The 19,577-nt window shown below is 34.7% G+C and overlaps 1 protein-coding gene across 1 annotated transcript; it reads left to right on the top strand.

Annotated features, from left to right (window-relative positions):
- Nucleotides 1-258: 258 nt before the first annotated feature.
- Nucleotides 259-6,393, top strand: LOC107771272 (polyol transporter 5). Its single transcript, XM_016590613.2, has 4 exons — nucleotides 259-547; nucleotides 813-1,175; nucleotides 3,966-4,421; nucleotides 5,606-6,393. The coding sequence occupies exons 1-4, from the start codon at nucleotides 394-396 to the stop codon at nucleotides 6,226-6,228; spliced, it is 1,596 nt and encodes a 531-aa protein (XP_016446099.2). The 5' UTR covers nucleotides 259-393; the 3' UTR covers nucleotides 6,229-6,393.
- Nucleotides 6,394-19,577: the final 13,184 nt, after the last annotated feature.

Here is a 19,577-nt window from a genome sequence, read left to right as displayed (position 1 = left end):
CGTTCACAGTCTACGAGACGCCAGATTCGATGCATTGTACACATGTAAAAAAATCCAAAAAATATACTATAATTCTATTCCTTTTGAGAAATGTGAGGATTGTTAAACAATGAGTTTATCTCAAAAGGAAGTGTTGAAATTCTATTAAAAATGTTAAATTCATTTCTATCGGCATTTAGTGTGTGATGATTATTTATATTCTAGCTATTAGCCCATTATGACCAATAATTAGCTATTATAATATTCTTATCTTTTCTTACCCATACATACATTTTCATTCCTTTTGTGAAGATGAATATGATTTTTCCTTTTGTGAGTGAGATCAAGTATATAGAAAATACTCTCTTTTCTCATATGTATCTGTAACTCTTTCTTTCTTTCTTGCCGACTCTAATGGAAAATCAAAATCTTGATAAAAGCGTCATCTCCGACCAACCTCGGGAAATACCTTTTCAAGAATCTGTTCCTTGTAAAAACCCAAAAAGAAACAAATATGCTTTTGCTTGCTCTCTTTTAGCCTCTATGACATCCGTTTTATTAGGTTATGGTAAGATATTCCGTTTCAATTCTCTATATTACTATCATGATGTTGTTACATATATATGTGTAGAATAGGTGAATTTAAAATAAATTTGATCTTATTGTATGTATATAACTCAATTTTCTTTACGTGTGTATACATAAATCGAATCAAAAGTTATCAATTCAGTTGAACTCATATAACCTGTATAACCTGTCTTAAATCCGATCGACTTCAATTCAGTTGAACGCATAGAACCTGTCTTAAATCGAATCGACTTTGGTCTATGCAGATACGGGAGTGATGAGTGGAGCAGTGATTTACATAAAGGAAGACCTTAAAATCTCAGATGTACAAATCGAAATCCTTGTGGGAACAATCAACATATACTCTCTTGTGGGTGCTGCTCTAGCTGGTCGAACCTCAGATTGGATAGGTCGTCGATATACCATTATTTTTGCCTCTGCAATATTTTTTGCAGGAGCAATATTGATGGGATTTGCTACAAACTATGGTTTTCTCATGTTTGGTAGGTTTGTGGCTGGTATTGGAGTTGGATATGCTCTTATGATTGCACCAGTTTATACTGCTGAGGTTGCCCCGGCTTCTTGTCGTGGGTTTTTCACTTCTTTCCCTGAAGTTTTCATCAATGGAGGTAATTAATTAAGCTTTCTCTCTTCTTTATTTTTTTTTTATTTTTCTGTATCAACAACAACAATAAATCCAATGAATTCCACCAAGAAAGAGTAGGGAAGGTATTGTATACCCCTATCCTGAGAGTTATTCCGAAATATAAATTTAAAAAAAAAAAAAAAACAGTGACAATTGACAACTTTTTTTTGTGTGTGTGGTTATATTCAATGATATGGACTTTTGTCGTCTTCTTAGAATGATGAAATGAATTTTTGGCTGTTTTCCTCTTGGATGAGGTATTCATTTTCCAACGATGATCATAAAGGAGTGGAGTATGTATTATCGTGCTACAATTTTGCGAACGTACTTTTCGCTTTATACTGTAGTTATGCAAATTCAAGATTTTTTTACTCATAATTGCACAGATCTCTCACTGGGTTTCGCCACATCACACTCACCTCCCTTGTGGTTTTCAATATTATGCTTACCTCCTTTATTTTGATTTTTTTGTAACCATTTTTTAAACTCATTTAAAATAAATATAAATAAAATACAATTTGACAGATTTTGCCCTTTTTAATGTTAAAAATACAAACCAACCTAACATATATACACTCCTACCTGTATATTTCCTTTTAGTAATGAGATGATATTTTAAACTACAAATAAACTATAATTGTTAAGCTTTTAATTTATTCTATGTAACAAAACTACTAAAATATATTTTATTGTTATTACTGAAGAAGGTTATCCAATTTGTAAAATGTATATGGAATGAGATAGTTACGGTATCCCCGTAGCTTGACTTGCAAATATATAATATGCTCATGACAAAAGGCAAGAGTTGGTGACAACATTTACGAAGCTACATTATTAATATTCGACATTAGTCTCTTCCTATTTTATTTATTTTATTTTTCAAAAATATTCCAAACATATCCAAACAAAATAGCGGCTACGTCGGTTTCATTAGTTCTTATGTTGTTTTCAAGGACCATTTTGATGACATGAAAAATCAAACTTTCTCTAACACTCGAGTAAATTAAATTCAAAGTAATTTCTCTAATTGAAAGAAATTAACATTAAAAAGGGCAAATCTATCAAATTATATTTTATTTATATTTATTTTAAATGAGTTTAAAGAATGGTTACAAGAAAATCAAAATAAGGGAGGTAGGCGTAATATTGTAAACCACAAGGGAGGTGAGTGTGATAGGGCGAAACCTGGAGGGAGGTCTCTGAAATTATCCGTTTTTTTAATGGTTTCATGATAAACTATTTTTATTTGGACTAATTTTAATTATTACATTATCCGTACAATTAATGGGCATATCAGGTTATTAAAGTACTACTTTTTAATTTTATGTGACATTTATTATTTAGGAAGTCAAATAAGATTTTCTTTGACCATATCTTTTTGCAAATTTTTTTTTAAATATTTTAATCTATGAGCTATTGTGACCTATAATATTTTTTTGTGTAGCCTCTAAATATGTATTAGTTTTAAAAAAAATAAAAACTCTATGCTCCGCTTCACACCGAACATAATTAGTTAGTTTGACACTCGTACTCTTTTTTCTACTCATGATGCTAAACTAACGTTATCATATTGTATAGGAGTACGTCTAGATATTTAATTACTCCAAACTAATGGCCAGATTGAATTCGCTTATAATATTTACAGTGAGAGAGTGTATAACTTAAACTCCAATTCAAAAGGTAATTAATTGACACGTGAGGTTTGCCCTAGTGGTTTGAGCACCTCCACCATCAATTGGTAAGTTGAGCAGTTGAGGGTTTGAGGTTTTATTTGTTTGCACTTAATGGAGGTCTGAATCTTAATCATTCAGATCTTAATATTAAATGCGTTTGTTTTTAAAAAAAAGTCTCAATCTTGATCATTCAAATCTTAATCATTAAGTATGTTTGTATTTTTTACTCCACAACCACGTAATGGGTTTGAATAGGTTTGTATGATTAAGATCTATAACAATGACTTAATTTCATTAAGATACTAACATCCACATTCATTATTAACTGTCGCTACCGCCTACCATTATCAGCTACCACCACCACCATCCTCATCCATAACCGTCACTACTACCACCACCCCTACCTCCATTATCCTCAATCACAATCATATACTGTCTCAGTGAATAAGTAAACAATTGAATTGTTTCAATTGTATGGTGCCAGCGAAATCGATTGCTTTTGCTAATTCGAATTGAAGGGTGATATAAAATCGGTCTATTTCCGACCACCACAACTACCACAACCAACCACCCCATCACCATCAACAACCATAGCCGGCACCGTACACCATTATAAACTACCACCACCTACCATAACCATTATAATCTACCACCACCCACCATAACCATCCTTAATCACGACCATAACCACCACCACCAGAATCGCTACCAATCACCACTAGCTATTACCTAAAATCACCATAATCAACCAAAACTACCACCAATCACTGCCTCTAGTCGGCACTCACAAGTACCTCCGTTAGCCATCACCATATATATATATATATGATAGAATATTAGATTAACTTATTTTATTTGAATTTTATGTTTATTAATTTTTAAAGAAAGATAAATTTTATATATTCATATGTTTAAAAACAAACAATCTTAATATTCAAATGTGTATTCAAATCTTAATACACATCTTAATATTCAAATGTGTATTCATATTCAGTTATCTTGGAGGGAACACTGTATATCCTTGTGATATGGTGGTGGAGTGGGGTTAAAAAAGGTAGTAATTATTACTTTCCTGCCTCTCTTTTCTTCCCTTTTGGCAGGTGTGTTACTTGGTTACGTATCAAACTATGCATTTTCCAAGCTGCCCACGAAATTGGGATGGCGATTCATGCTTGGAATTGGTGTCATTCCATCAGTCTTCTTAGCCCTTGGTGTTCTTGCCATGCCCGAGTCACCTCGTTGGCTAGTCATGCAAGGTCGTCTAGGAGACGCTAAACGAGTTTTAGACAGAACGTCAGACACATTAGAAGAGTCCAAAATGAGATTAGCTGACATAAAAGAAGCTGCTGGTATACCACAAGACTGCCAAGATGATAGTATAGTTTCTGTCACACGACGTAGTTCTCATGGTGAAGGTGTATGGAGAGAATTGTTCCTCCATCCTACCCCTGCTGTTCTTCATATTCTCATTGCAGGCATCGGTATTCATTTCTTCCAACAAGCAAGTGGTATAGATGCTGTGGTGTTGTACAGTCCGAGGATATTCGAGAAAGCAGGTATGTACATATATATTGTTGAACTGCCTGATTTGCATATCTAAAAGTTTAAGTTAGAAAAATATCATTTTATTTACTTAAGGAAAAATGGCACACTCTAATATATGAAATATCTTAATTTTACTTCCATTATATATACTTTGGGGACCACTCATGCTCTTGTTCTCAACAAGTCTTCTTGTACTTGTCTTTGACTCTATTGAAGCTCCAACTTGAATTATAACTTAGGATACTTTTCAACATAGCTAATATTGTTGATGGGTAAATTTGGACTTTTTCTTGAATAAATTTGACACAAGGATATGCGCCTAGTTCAAGCTGGAGCTCCATATATATAAATCAAGGGCAAATAAAAGATACAATTTGCTAACGTCAAGAGTATGGATGACTCTAAGTATAACAGAGGGAAAAATCATTTAGCGTAGTAGTTAAATTTGAACTTCTTCTCTATACTTAATTATTCTTTTTCATGAGTCAAGCTTTGATAATGGGTGACGATGAAAATTGAAATCAAAATCCTCGGTATACTCTAATATCTTGTTGAACCATGTGACCATATCATTTAAAAGCTTAATTAAGTTGTTATATATAGAGGGTACACTTAATCTCATTTTCAACGTAACATGCATTACTAAAGACAACGACAGACTACTAGCAACTATATATAGTTGAGTTCAATTGTGTTGTTGATTATATATTGCATCTATGTTTGTCGCTCTAATACCATGTTAAAAAGTGTCTACTTTACTTGAAAGTTTAACTAACTAGACAGCTCACACGTTTACTTAATTCATTATACCTTCGACAGACATTACTAAAGACAACGATAGAATACTTGCAACTATATATAGCTGAGTTCAATTGTGCTGTTGATTATATATTGTATCTATGTTTGGCTGTATGCTCTAATACCATGTTAAAAAGTGTCTACTTTACTTGAAAGTTTAACTTACTAGACAGCTCACACGTTTACTTAATTCATTATACCTTCGACAGACATTACTAAAGACAACGACAGAATACTTGCAACTATATATAGTTGAGTTCAATTGTACTGTTGATTATATATTGCATCTATGTTTGTCCGTCTGCTCTAATACCATGTTAAAAAGTGTCTACTTTACTTGAAAGTTTAACTTACTAGACAGCTCACACGTTTACTTAATTCATTATACCTTCGACAGACATTACTAAAGACAACGACAGACTACTTGCCACTATAGCTGTTGGATGTATGAAGACATTCTTTATCTTGGTAGCTACATTCTTGGTAGACAAAGTTGGAAGAAGAGTTTTACTTCTATCAAGTTGTGGTGGTATGATTCTCTCCTTATTAGGCCTAGCAACAGGCTTAACCATAATTGATCACTCAGATCATAAGCTAAAATGGGCAATAGTCCTTTGCATATGTACAACATTATCTAGTGTTGCTTTCTTCTCAATTGGCATGGGTCCTATTGCATGGGTATACAGTTCAGAAATCTTTCCATTGAGATTAAGAGCTCAAGGTTGTAGTATAGGAGTGGCAGTGAATAGAGCAATGAGTGGAGCAATTTTGATGACATTCATATCATTGTACAAGGCTATTAGTATTGGAGGGGCTTTCTTCTTGTACACTGGAATTGCAGTAATTGCTTGGATTTTCTTTTACACATTGTTACCAGAAACACAAGGTAGAACACTAGAGGAGATGGAGGAATTGTTTGGTACTTTCTTTAAGTGGAGATCTACTATGAAAGAGTTGAAGAAAAACAAAGTGGAAAGTGATGGTAGTGCTCAAGTTCAGATGGAAAATAGCCAGCCTTAAATAGTGATTGTACTACTTAATATTAACTAGTCAGAATTTGAACACATAACATGCACATTTTAGCTTTTCTTTTTTGTTTTCTAAGTACATGAAAAACGTCCCAGATATTATGCTAATTGTGCCCCATATATTATTTGAAGTCTTCAAAACTCTTTACCCTGTTTCCATAAATTTCTAACTACCTCATATTGCAAAAAGTTTTGTTAATTTTATAATAAGCAAAGCACGTGTAAGAGATCACTGGTTTACATAGAGATCTTCTAAATTGAGCTGTTGAGGAAAACATAACTATAACTTCTTGAAAAACCTTTTTCTTTTGTATATCCATCTACAGAATTTGATATTTATTTGCTCAAGTAATCTAGATTTGCGTCACATAAGATCCATTAATGAAAAAATGGTTCCTATAATAAATTTTCTATTCCCAAGGCTCAAACATGAAACCTCTAAGGATGTTCCCGAAATCTGAAAAGTGAATCGACAAATGATGCAACAATCAGAAATACTAGTTGGGTCCAACCGGATATTCTAACAATGGGGTCCAACCCATTGTTAGAACAAAGAAAGAAGAAGTAAAATAGGCATGTGCCTATGAATAGCCCCGGCAGAGAGCCTTGGGGCCAAAGGCTAGATTTGTGGTAGTATTCTTGGAGACTAAGTTTTGCTCTCCTATAAAAGGGGAGCTATTTTACTTCTTAAGACACATCATCAGAAAGAGAGAAAGAAAAGTGACGCATCGTAGACGGGATATAAGAAAATACTCATTGAGAAAAATAGAGAGTGTGAGCGATATTATAGTGAGGTAAAAATATCAAAAGAGGGTTATTTCTTTTGAGTGTTGTAGTGGTCTTAGGAGTATTTTATTCGGGCCTACAAGGAGAAAAATCCCTTGCTATAGTGATATCCATTGCACCTCTCGGACTCGTGGTTTTTTCTGTATTCAAAAGGGTTTTTCACGTAATAATCTTGGTGTCATTGTCACTATTTTATTCTTGTTGATTACCGTATCTCGGTGCTACACTATTATTCTGCTTTTATTACCGTAAATATTATTTGTTGTCGTATGTTTATTCCTAACAATTGGTATCAGAGAACAGGTTCTGCTCGTTCACAGAAATACTATTCACAGTTGGTAGTACTATACTCGGTTAAAGGAAAAAAATGTTCGGAGTAAAGTATGAGGTAGAAAAATTCAACGAAGATAGCGGTTTCTCAACATGAAAAAAGAAGGATGAGAGATCTACTCATTCAACAGGGATTACGTAAAGTACTAGATATTTTGTAGGCCACGCGCACGTGTGCACCATATTTTTAGAAGACTCAGAAGGAAGGCGTAAGAAGATAGTTTATACAATTCAAATAATATCAAAGCGGTAATTAATGACAATTAACACATTAGGCCCACAAAATAGTAATATCAACAATCAAGAAAGCCAAGCTCGAATTCTGAACCCTGAACCAGAAGTTTTGGGTTCTTATTCCCCAGCAGAGTCGCCAGAGCTGTCACACCTCCCTTTTTCCGAGGGATAGAGGAGTTTTTCCAATTAAAGTGACATTATTCGAAATGAGATTATTTAATAAGAATCGCCACTTGGAATGTTTGTTATGGTGTCCCAAGTCACCGGTTTATTTTAAAATCCCAAATCGAGGAAATTGACTCTTATTTATGGTCTGCGAACACAGCAGATCGGGTAAGAAATTCTGTTAACCCGGGAGAAGGTGTTAGGCATTTCTGAATTTCGTGATTTTAGCACGGTCGCTTCAATCATACCTGACTTAATTGTTAATTACGTGTTTAAGAACCTATGTGCATTTTGTCTTTTACCGCTTTTAAATTATGGCATTATGGATTTATCTTTGAAACGGATCACGTGTGCATGAATCAATTTTATTTAGGACGCTAAAATCATGTCATGCGTACGTGTATACAATTAATCACGCTTTATTATTCTTAAGGATTGTTTGGCCAAAGTCGCGCGAACGTGTACCTTGATTTATTTTGGGAATCATAATTATGTCACGCGAACGTGTACACAATCACGATAGTAAATTAAAAGCCCGCCTAAGTATTCTACGAATGTTTCATGAGTTGATTATTTTCCTAAGATTTTAGATTATTGGGAAAGTTCAAGAATTATGAAATTATTGATGAAAAATATAGTAAATTAGTTATGGAAAGGCGGGCTAGCTTATTCAATTATTTAAGAAAAATATCTAGAATTGTTGTACTGGGTCGGATGTAGTTCAGCTTATTGAGACCCAAATTCTTCTCTTTCATTATAGTCCAAAACTAAACTATCATATGTCAACCAATCCCAACTAATTGCCAAATCTTCACGGCCCAAGACACATTTACAAACAAATCACATGGCCTAATTTATTAACTAATTAACCAAATATAAACTCTAAAATTTAATCAGCAAAACAATCAAAACTCATGGCAAATGAGGATATGAACCAATGAAAATTCTTCAACAAATACCACAAGCAAACACATAAACAGAGATTCATGAACAAACATAATGAAAAGATTGACCAAAAAATATTAATCGAAAGAGGCAAGAACGGACCTCAATCAGCTGCAATTTTTATTTAAAATGGGAGCTCTCAAATCCAAGTACAATGAAGAGATTCGACTTAATACTTCTGCAACAGAACTGAACCAAGATCGGAGGCTTTTAAAGGCGACATCGCCGGAACCTCAAACCGGCGAATTCGAACATCACCTCACTTTAACGATGGTTTCGGAACTAAATTTTGGACTGATTTTGGGGTTATTTTCGAGCTATTTCGCAGCTGGTTTTGCTGCTCCCTTTTGGCTGGATTTTTCGAAAGAAAAAGGAAGAAAGAATGACACGAGTAGAAATTCCCTTAGCATAGAAGAAGAAAAATATTTCTCTCAATTCCCTTTTCTCTTCTTTTTATAGAAAACAATTCGGAATTTTTCAGATTTTTTTTAAATTATTGTATTATTATTATTATTTTTAATTAAAATCTTCCCACTTAACATTTTTCTTTTTTTAAATAAAAATCATTCCTCACTTTCCTTTACTTTTATTTTTTAATTTCCTACTTGTTTTTACTTTTTTTTTCCACTTATTTTACTTCTTTTTTTTTTAATTTTCACTTATTTTACTTTTCTTTTCTTTTTTTTCTAATTTCCACTTTCTTTTACTTTTTTTTAAAAACAATTTCACCTACCTTTACTTTTATTTTTTAATTCCAACTTTATTTTTCTTTTTCTTTTCATTTTTTTAAATTTCCATATTCTTTTACTTTTATTTTTTTATTTTCCACTTTCTTTTACTTTTTTATTAAACAATTTTCACCTACTTTTACTTTTATTTTTTTTATTTCATACTTCTACTTTTCCTATAAAAATTATCCGAAAATTTTAAAAAAAATATTTAATTTTTTTTCGATTTTTTAATTTATTTTATTTTAAAATAAAGATAAAAAAATATTAATAGTAATAATTGACCTTTTAAATTATTTTTAATTTTTACCCTATATATAAAAAAAGTGTAACAAAGTTAAAAAATATATATTAAATTTCTAAAAATATTTACATCGTAGAAAGTGATAAAAATTTAAATATAATAAAAAATGAGGTGCTCATAATAGGTATCAAACATAAACAATTAGTAATTGTTTAAGCATAGTGTAAGAAATATTAAGATTTGACCAAACCGTTATTCAAAAGGAAAAGAAATAAAAGATAGGGTGTAACCGAGTCCTGGTTTTGGACAACCTACATATCCCGGGTTATAGGGGAATCAGGTCGCATGTAGTTCAAGAAAAATAGTAGAAGGATGAGTTGAGGAGTCGAGTGAAGTTTCGTCGAGGCTTTGGTCCGCGGTCCTGCTATTATATCAAAATAAAAAAGAAACTAAACAAGCCTATTAGTTATGAGTTACAAGATTCCTATCTAGAAGTCTTCTGAAACTTGATCTTGAGTCTTGACTGGTTCTTCATGTAGACTCTGATCTAAACCTTGATGCTCGCTAGTTGTAGGTGCTAGTTCATTGTTCTATAGCTTCTTCTAATCAAAACGGGAAATGTAAAGCTCGTAACTTCAGTCGCCTTGAGCAATCCACATCTTCTCATCCGCTTCTGCATTTTGGATTCACTTCTCTTGTTTTCTTTTCTTTATTCTGGATTGAGAATTCTTCTTTTGGTCTTCTCGAACCCTATGCCTCGAGGTAAAACCTGCTCAAACACCAAAACAAACAAACGAACGAAATTTTTCTGTCCCAGTTTTCACTAGGAAAATTTCGTGAGTTATTATAACAAAACTCTATACTACTTTATTATTAAAAATAATAAAAGGTCGGGATTTGTGTACCCTGGGAAAATATGATTCTTTGGGAAGGGTGTACCCTGATTATCTAAATGGTGTCTCAACTAAGGATTGGTGTACCTTATGTTGGAGAAAATATGGCTAGGAAATGGTGTACCCTGCATTTAAGCTCAAATCAACTAGGGAGTGGTGTACCATTTGTTACTAAAAGGAAATGTAACCAGGGGTTGGTACCTTGTATTACTGATATGAAATGTAACCAAGGGTTGGCACCCTGTATTACTGAAAAGATATGTAACCATGGTTTGGTGCCCCTAGGCAAAAATGTTCTACATGGTTTAAACTACATAAAACAAATTGAGCGAAGAGTACTTCTACTCAGAACTATGAGCTGGATCCCCCTAGGCGAAAAGGTTCTACCTGGGTTAAGCTATGGAAATAACCGCTCGGTGAAGACTACTTCTACCCGGAACTATGAGCTGGATCCCCCTAGGCGAAAAGGTTTTACTTGGGTTAAGCTACGAAAAACATCCTGAACGAAGAGTACTTCTACTCGGAACTATGAGCTGGATCCCCCTAGGCAAAAAGGTTCTACCTGGGTTAAGCTACGAAAATGATCTGTATGAACAATAGTGATGCATGCTTAAAATTAAAAAAAATGGAGATTTTGTGGAAACCTACCTTTGGTGACATTCGTCCTTTAAGAATTGCCATTCTGCACTGCTTTGTTACTGCTTCTAAACTAAGAAAAATTGTGAGTTTCAAAAGTGGCGGTCGGTTTGTGGCCTTGATGTCTTTGGTAGCTTGGCTTTGTGCCCATTCATTTCAGGAAAACTGACTGTATTGGTAGTTGGCTACACTGCTGGTATACTCTGTTGTTACTTTCAAGAGACTTTTGCTCTCTGTACCAACCTTGATTGTGTTTGTGGCTCAATCAGCCTTATCTCAACTGGAGATCTTTGCTTAGGCGACATTTTCTGATATCTTGAATGGCTTCTTGATTTTCGAGCAATTTGTTTGTTAGAGAGAATCACAACTGGGTATGCGCCTTTTGCGTGATGTGCACACTTCATAGTCTCTGTTCAGTACTACAGGGAAACCGTAATCAATCTTGCGGTCTTTTCTTTGCTTGTTTTTGACAAGTAGGCAGACAAAAATATCTTCTGGGAACCTTTGAACTGCACAAATCCTCAAGACTTGTCGACTGTAACAACTGTGTGTGCATGTTACTTCTCCGATAATGTTATCTTGAATGTTCTGGCCAGAATTTGCTTTGTGCAACTGAAAAGCTGGTAGCAGATTTTGAAATCCTTTCTTACTTATTTTGACAAGGACTGACTCAAAGCAAAGGATATAATAATGTGAAGAAATAATATTTACAAGAGATGCCTTCATCAGGAAGGAAAGAAGGAAGAGGTTTTTTTTATATTATTATATTTATTTATTATATATATATATATATATATATATATATATATATATATATAAAGGAAGAGGCTTTGTTTGTTTTTTTCTTTTTTGAATGAGGTAACCTTAATGATCATGACATGCATTTTGGACTCAACGGCCTGATCTATCAAACTGATCTAATCATTCATTTCGTTATTCCTTCGGGCCTTGAAGTCCGGCTTGTTTGTGTTAATTCTTTGCATAAGTTTCACGGCTTACTTTCGACTAGTGGTGCCCCGAGAGATTTTCACCAACAAGTCTCTCTCATTTATTTATCTCTACTTACCGTCGTCTTACAGTGCCTGTGAGGGTTTTCACTAGTAAGACTCTCTCATTTTATTTTTCTTTTCTTGATTCCTTGAGTGAGAACCATGACCATGTCCTCCATATGACAATCATTGCTCATTGCGAATTTCCCTTGGCATTCTCAAAACTGATCAGGAGGTCTTGTTTGGAAGGATTTTGGATATGGTTAGAAAGAAAGGATGGCATGAAGGTTCAAAGTAGACTCAATATAATAGGTTTTACACTTACAACTCTTGGAATCGACTCTTTCAACAAACTAAAACAAACTCATGCCCCAGTTTTAGATACTGGATTTTTTTTGGGGGAAATTTTATTTAGTTGGACCGAATCGTGTAAGGCTGCCTACGTATCCCTTCTTTAAGGAATCAGGTCAAACGTAGTTCAAATAACTACTTTTTTTTGTTTTTCTTTTGTTTTGTTTTGTTTTCTCTTTCTTTTTCCTTTTTTCCTTTTTTTTTACATTTTCATTCATTTGTTATTTAATAATAACTTTCCAAGTTCAAAAGAGGGTAATAAAAGAAAAGGGAACCGGCTCAAAGGGTTTGCAAAAGGTTGATAGTACTTGGATAGTGAGAAAGAAAGTCTTCTTCATCCCAATCGGAGAACATTAATGTTATATAGAGGATCAAATATAGTACCTTTTGACTGCATCTATGTTGACCGTTATTTCAGGGACATTTCCTTCGATGTTTCCCAAGTACAACACTCTCTTTTGGCAGTACTCTCGTTACAGTATATGGACCTTTTGACATTTCCGATTCTTTATTTTATTTCCTTAAAATTATCTTCATTGCATTCTCATTTTTGATTCATTATTTTAAAGTCTGACAGTGTGTTAGGATCTGGGCCTGAAGTCCGCAGGCATGTCATGTCATTAAAATCGATATTTAACAGAACTGAAAAGAGAATAAGAAAAGTGACAAGATTAAGAAAAGAGACATTCCTAGAAAATGAAATATTAATTTCATTTGATTTTATTTTTTAAAATTTTAAAGATAGAACAGTTTACATCGGAAAGTAAGACAACAAAGTTAAACATCCGGATCACACCCTGAAATAATTCGAACGCGAAAAGGATAGCAAGACCGGCTACTGAGACTCCCATCTGATAGGGAACTTTCAGGTTTGGCAACCATTTTTTGGCTTTTCTTCTGTCTCGGCAATGGCTGCAATGGCCTTCAGTGCCGGATCAAATTCCTCATTTTCACAAATCATTCCGACTACTAGCCTAGTGTTGTGAGTAGGCAAGGGATTGTTTGTCACATCATGAGCTCCTCATCCTGAAGAACTATTGCCTTGACCTCGATGAGGTCTTCCACTGCTCTTTTGAGAGTCCAATAATCATCAGTATCATGTCCCACTACTCCGGAGTGGTATTCACATCAAGCATCAGCTCGGTTCGGGGCCACTGGCTGCAACAAACCTAGCCTGACTAGCTTTTGGAATAAGCTAGAGTATGATTCACCAATAGGGGTGAACTGATTCCTTCTAGGGGCTCGCTTGGGCGAAGATTGTATTGAGGAACATTTGGTTGGGGATTATATGGAGCTTGGTAGGGACGAGCATTTCTGGGAGGTGGAGCTCGATTTTGTGTATAATGTTGTGGCCGCATGTAAGATTGCGCGCTCATCACCGCGTATGGATGCAATGCCACGACATAAGGAGCATCTTGATGGGGATAATAGTGTTATGGGACCTCAGGAAGCATATATGATTGGTTGAATGCCATGCAGGCCTCCCTCGAGCTGGAAGCCATCATGGCTCTCTCTTCTCTCCCATTTCTATTCATCAAACCCCCCCCCCCCCGAACTATTCTGAACGTTCTGTGATGCGGCCTTAAAAGCAGCTTGACTCAAGATTTGGCCCGTTTTCAAACCATTTTTGACCATCTCCCCAATTTTGATAGCCTCAGCGAATGGTCTACCCATAGCAAACATCATGTTTTGGAAATAATCAGGCTCTTGAGCCTCTAGAAAAATGGTGATCAACTCATGATTATCCATGGGTGGCTTAACTCTAGCCGCTTGCTCCCTCCACTTGATGGCATACTCCCTAAAGCTTACCGTCGGCTTTTTCTTCATATTGGACAGGGAATTGTGATCTGGTGCAATATCAATGTTGTACTGGAATTGTTTGACGAAGGCCTGGGCCATGTCGTCCCAGATATGCCAGTGAGAGATATCTTGTTCAATGAACCATTCAGAGGCTACCCCCACAAGACTTTCCCCAAAATAAGCCATCAACAATTCTTCTTTTCCATCTGCACCTCTCAGTTGGTTGCAATACCTTTTCAAGTGGGCGATAGGGTCTCCATGTCCATCATACTTCTCAAATTTTGGGGTCTTGAACCCTGGTGGCAAATGGATGTGAGGGAACATGCATAGATCACTGAACGAAACACTTTTGTGACCACCTAGTCCTTGTATGTTCTTTATGTTTTGTTCAAGACTTTTCATTTTCCTGGCCATCTCATCTGGCTCACCAGTCTTGGCAGGCTTTTCATTTTCCACTAGTGACTCATACTAAGGAATCTGATTGTATGGAGTCGAGACCCTAAAAGCCATATTTGGAGAGTTGTATTGGCCATCATAAGCCTGAGATGGTGGCTTTTTGTTTGGCCTCGTCACAGGAGGTGGTGGCGGGATTGTATATACCGGTGCGCCAAACACGATAAGAGGGGTATTCCTGACCGGTGCGACTGGAGGTCGCATATTAAAGGTACCAAGGGCAGCATGGAGGCTGTAGTTTGGCACATACCCTAGTGGTAGAATGTGATCGCTCACTGCTTGGAGCGGTGGTTGAGTAGCCCGGGGTACGGTGGAAGTTCCCTTTTAGGGACCCTGGGGTGGAGGCTGACCGAAAACCCAAGCTTGATATACAGCAGACAGTTGTTGTCTCAATTTTCTTATTTCCTCCGACTCTTGCTCAACTGATGGACCCTGGGGATTGTCACTGACCAACTCAATTTCATCACTGTTATCCATTACTACCGTTCCCTTTGATCTGGTGAAGTAATGATGTGTTGCCAGTTTCACCACAAACCAATCACCTTAAGCTTACTATATAAGAGACAGCAAACGGTTAGAGTTAGGCATTTTATAGATATAAATCACACGTAATATGTCACACTCCTAACATTATCACCATTTTTTTCTTTTCACTCACGCCTCATTTTGATCCCTCATCTTAGAATCGTTGAAAAATATTTTGATCGAACCTTTTGTGGGTTGCCTACGTATCATGTCACCGCATGAATCAGATCATTATGTAGTTCAGGGAGATCGGGAATAGACTAACCCAGTTTTTTCTTTTTTATAAAGACTTTTAAATATTTGAGTTTTTTCTTTTTTATGGAATTTTTGGAATTTTATTTTTTGAAAGAAGGAATTCTAAAGAAAGAAGAAAATATTTGGGATTTTGATTTAATTTTTTTTTCGAATGAAAGACTTCGGAAAAGAAGAAAAATATTTTTGGATTTTAGTTTTTGTTTTTTGATTTTCTAAGAAAAGAATTCTAAGAAGGAATTAAGGAAAGAAAAAATAATTTTGAATTTTTTTTTGAAAGTTGGGGCCGGAACTAATGAGGTTTGCCTACGTATCTCACATCCGGTGAGAATCAGACCCGCGTATTTCGGTATATTTTGACATAATAGGGGAAATATAACACTTGAAAATTTTGGCTCAATTTGAAATGCCTTCTTTTTTTTCAAAATTTTGGCTGAGTTTCGGGACTTTTCAAATACCGTGATTTTTGGAAACCAGATGAATTTTCTCTCTCCTACTTCTCAATCCTACTTTTCTCAATTTTCTGTTCTTATTCTAGAAGTCGGTCAACATGCAAACCAGATGAAACAAAATGGACAAGTAGCATGTAGGATGCATTAGGATGGTATTTTATTTTGGGTACACCTATCCTAGACGGATCCAACCCCTGTGTTGAGTCCCCAAAGTCAAATGCACGTGATGCAAATAAATATTCCTACCAGGGATCTGGCATTAGGCTATGTTATTCTAGGTTTAAATTCTGGGGGTGTGTTTTAGACCTAGCTTACCCAAGCGGGCAGCTCGAGCTGAGGTGGGGGCAATGTACCGGGAGCACGAAAATCTACCGGCCTAGTTGCTGATCTAGTCTCGTTTTATTTGGTACGACTTCTAACAGAAAAGTGGGCCAAGCACACGTGTGTACCATATTTTTAAAAGACTCAGAAGGGAGGCGTAAGAAGACAGTTTATATAGTTCAAATAATATCAAAACAGTAAATTAATTGCAATTAACACATTAGGCCCACAAAATAGTAATATCAATAATCAAGAAAGCCAAGCTCGGATTCTGAACCCTAAACCAGAAGTTTTGGGTTCCTATTCCCAGCGGAGTCGCCAGAGCTGTCACACCTCCCTTTTCCCGAGGGATAGGGGAGTTTTTCCAATTAAAGTGATATTATTCGAAATGAGATTATTTAATAAGAGTCGCCACTTGGAATATTTGTTATGGTGTCCCAAGTCACCGGTTTATTTTAAAATCCCAAATCGAGAAAATTGACTCTTATTTATGGTCTCCGAACACAAAAGACCGGGTAAGAAATTATGTTAACCCGGAAGAAAGTGTTAGGCTTTCCCGAATTCTGTGGTTTTAGCACGGTAGCTTCAATCATACCTGGCTTAATTGTTAATTACGTGTTTAAGAACCTATGTGAGTTTTGTCTTTTACCGCTTTTAAATTATGGCGTTATGGATTTATCTTTGAAACGGATCATGTGTGCGTGAATCCATTTTATTTGGGGCGCTAAAATCATGTCACGCGTACGTGTACACGATTAATCACGCTTTATTATTCTTAAGGATTGTTTGGCCAAAGTCGCGCAAACGCGTACCTTGATTTATTTTGGCAATCATAATTATGTCACGCGAACGTGTACACAATCATGATAGTAAATTAAAAGCCCGCCTAAGTATTCTACGAATGTTTCATGAGTTGATTATTTTCCTAAGATTTTAGATTATTGGAAAAGTCCAAGAAATATGGAATTATTGATGGAAAATGTAATAAATTAGTTATGGAAAGGCGGGCTAGCTTATTCAATTATTTAAGGAAAAGGGCTAGAATTGTTATGCTGGGTCGGATGAAGTTCAGCTTATTAAGGCCCAAATTCTTCTCCTTCATTATAGTTCAAAACTAAACTATCATATGTCAACCAATTCCAACTAATTGCCAAATCTTCACGGCCCAAGACACATTTACAAACAAATCATATGGCCTAATTTATTAACTAATTAACCAAATATAAACTCTAAAATTTAATCAGCAAAACAATCAAAACTCATGGCAAATCAGAATATGAACCAATGAAAATTCTTCGACAAATACCATAAGCAAACACATAAACAGAGATTCATGAACAAACATAATAAAAAGATCGACCAAAAAATATAAATCGAAAGAGGCAAGAACGGACCTCAATCAGCCGTAATTGTTATTTAAAATATGAGCTCTTAAATCCAAGTACAATGAAGAGAGTCGACTTAATACTTCTGCTAGAGATCCGAACCAAGATCGGAGGCTTCTAAAGGCGACATCGCCGGAACCTCGAACCGGCGAACTCGAACATCACCTCACTTTAAAGATGGTTTCGGAACTAATTTTGGACTGATTTTGAAGTTGTTTTTGAACTATTTCGCAGCTGGTTTTGCTACTCCCTTTTGGCTGGATTTTAAAAAAGAAAGAGGAAGAAAGAATGACACGCGTAGAAATTTTCTTAGCATAGAACAAGAAAAACAATTCTCTCAATTCCCTCCTCTCTTCTTTCTTCTCTTTTTCTCCCATTTTCTCTTCTATTTATAAAAAAAATCGGAATTTTTCAGATTTGTTTTAATTATTTTATTATTTTATTCTTTTTTAATTAAAAAATTCCTACTTACCATTTTTGTTTTAAAAAAAAAAAAATTCCCCACTTTCCTTTACTTTTATTTTTTAATTTTCCACTTTTTTTTACTTTTCTTTTTTTATTCTCCACTTATTGTACTTTTCTTTTTTTAATTTCCACTTATTTTACTTTTCTTTTTTTAATTTCCACTTTTCTTTCACTTTATTTAAAAAATAATTTCACCTACCTTTACTTTTATTTTTTAATTCCAACTTTATTTTTCTTTTCATTTTTTTAAATTTTCACATTCTTTTACTTTTATTTTTTTAATTTTTCACTTTCTTTAATTTTTTATTGAACAATTTCCACCTACACCTACTTTTACTTTTACTTTTTAATTCCATACTTCTACTTTTTCTATTTTTTATTCCCATCCGAAAAATTTTAAAATATATATATATATATATATATATATATATATATATATATATATATATATATATATATATATATATATATTAATATTGTTTTCGGTTTTTTAATTTGTTTTATTTAAAAATAAGGGGAGGAAATATAAATAAAAATAAATTAATAGTAATAATTGACCTTTTAAAATATTTTTAATTTTTTACGCTATATATAAAAAAAAGTATAACAAAGCTAAAAAAAATATGTATATTAAATTTTTAAAACTATTTACATAGTAGAAGGTGATAAAAAATCAAATATAGTCATAAATTAGGTGCTCATAGTTGTTCTCTTCATAAATGAGGAAGAGGAATGCATTCACTTGACAGGTCCAGAGTAGGAATGGGTGGTTGACACAACAAAATCTTACCATGCCACACCGGTAAGAGATTTGTTTTGCAGATATGTAGCAGGTAATTTCGGCAATGTGAGTATGGGTAACACAAGTTACTCAAAGATTGCGGGGATTGGTGATATTTGTATCAAGACAAATGTTGGATACACATTGGCTCTAAAGGACGTGCGACATGTACCTGATTTGCAAATGAACTTGATCTCAGGAATTACTTTAGACCGAGATAGATACGAGAAATATTTTGCAAATCAAAAGTGGAGACTCACCAAGGGATTATTGGTGATTGCAAAGGGAGTTGCTCATCATACGTTGTACAAGATAACTGCAGATATATGCCAAGGTGAATTGAATGCGGCTCATGATGAGATTTCTGCATATTTGTGGAATAAAAGAATGGGTTATATGAGCGAGAAGGGATTGCAGATTCTTGCCCGCAAATCACTCATCTCTTTTGCCAAAGTGTAACGACCCGACCGATCATTTTAAGTATTTACACTTAGCTCGGTAGTTTGAGGGCATGAGTAGCTCTATATGATATATTATGACTTATGTGAATTGTCGATTTTGGTTTTCAGGTTATTCGAAATCGATTTGGAAGAATGAATTTCATGA

The sequence above is a fragment of the Nicotiana tabacum genome, chromosome 4 (genome assembly GCF_000715075.1).
Source record: "Nicotiana tabacum cultivar K326 chromosome 4, ASM71507v2, whole genome shotgun sequence".
NCBI lineage: Eukaryota > Viridiplantae > Streptophyta > Magnoliopsida > Solanales > Solanaceae > Nicotiana > Nicotiana tabacum.
This window is presented reverse-complemented; position numbering and strand designations above follow the sequence as displayed.

Excerpts from the sequence above, each read along its gene's own strand:
- LOC107771272 (XM_016590613.2), top strand. The coding sequence starts at position 394 with ATGGAAAATCAAAATCTTGATAAAAGCGTCATCTCCGACCAACCTCGG. Across the intron at positions 1,176-3,965 it reads TGAAGTTTTCATCAATGGAG|GTGTGTTACTTGGTTACGTA; the intron begins GTAATTAATTAA and ends CCCTTTTGGCAG. Across the intron at positions 4,422-5,605 it reads GAGGATATTCGAGAAAGCAG|ACATTACTAAAGACAACGAC; the intron begins GTATGTACATAT and ends TACCTTCGACAG.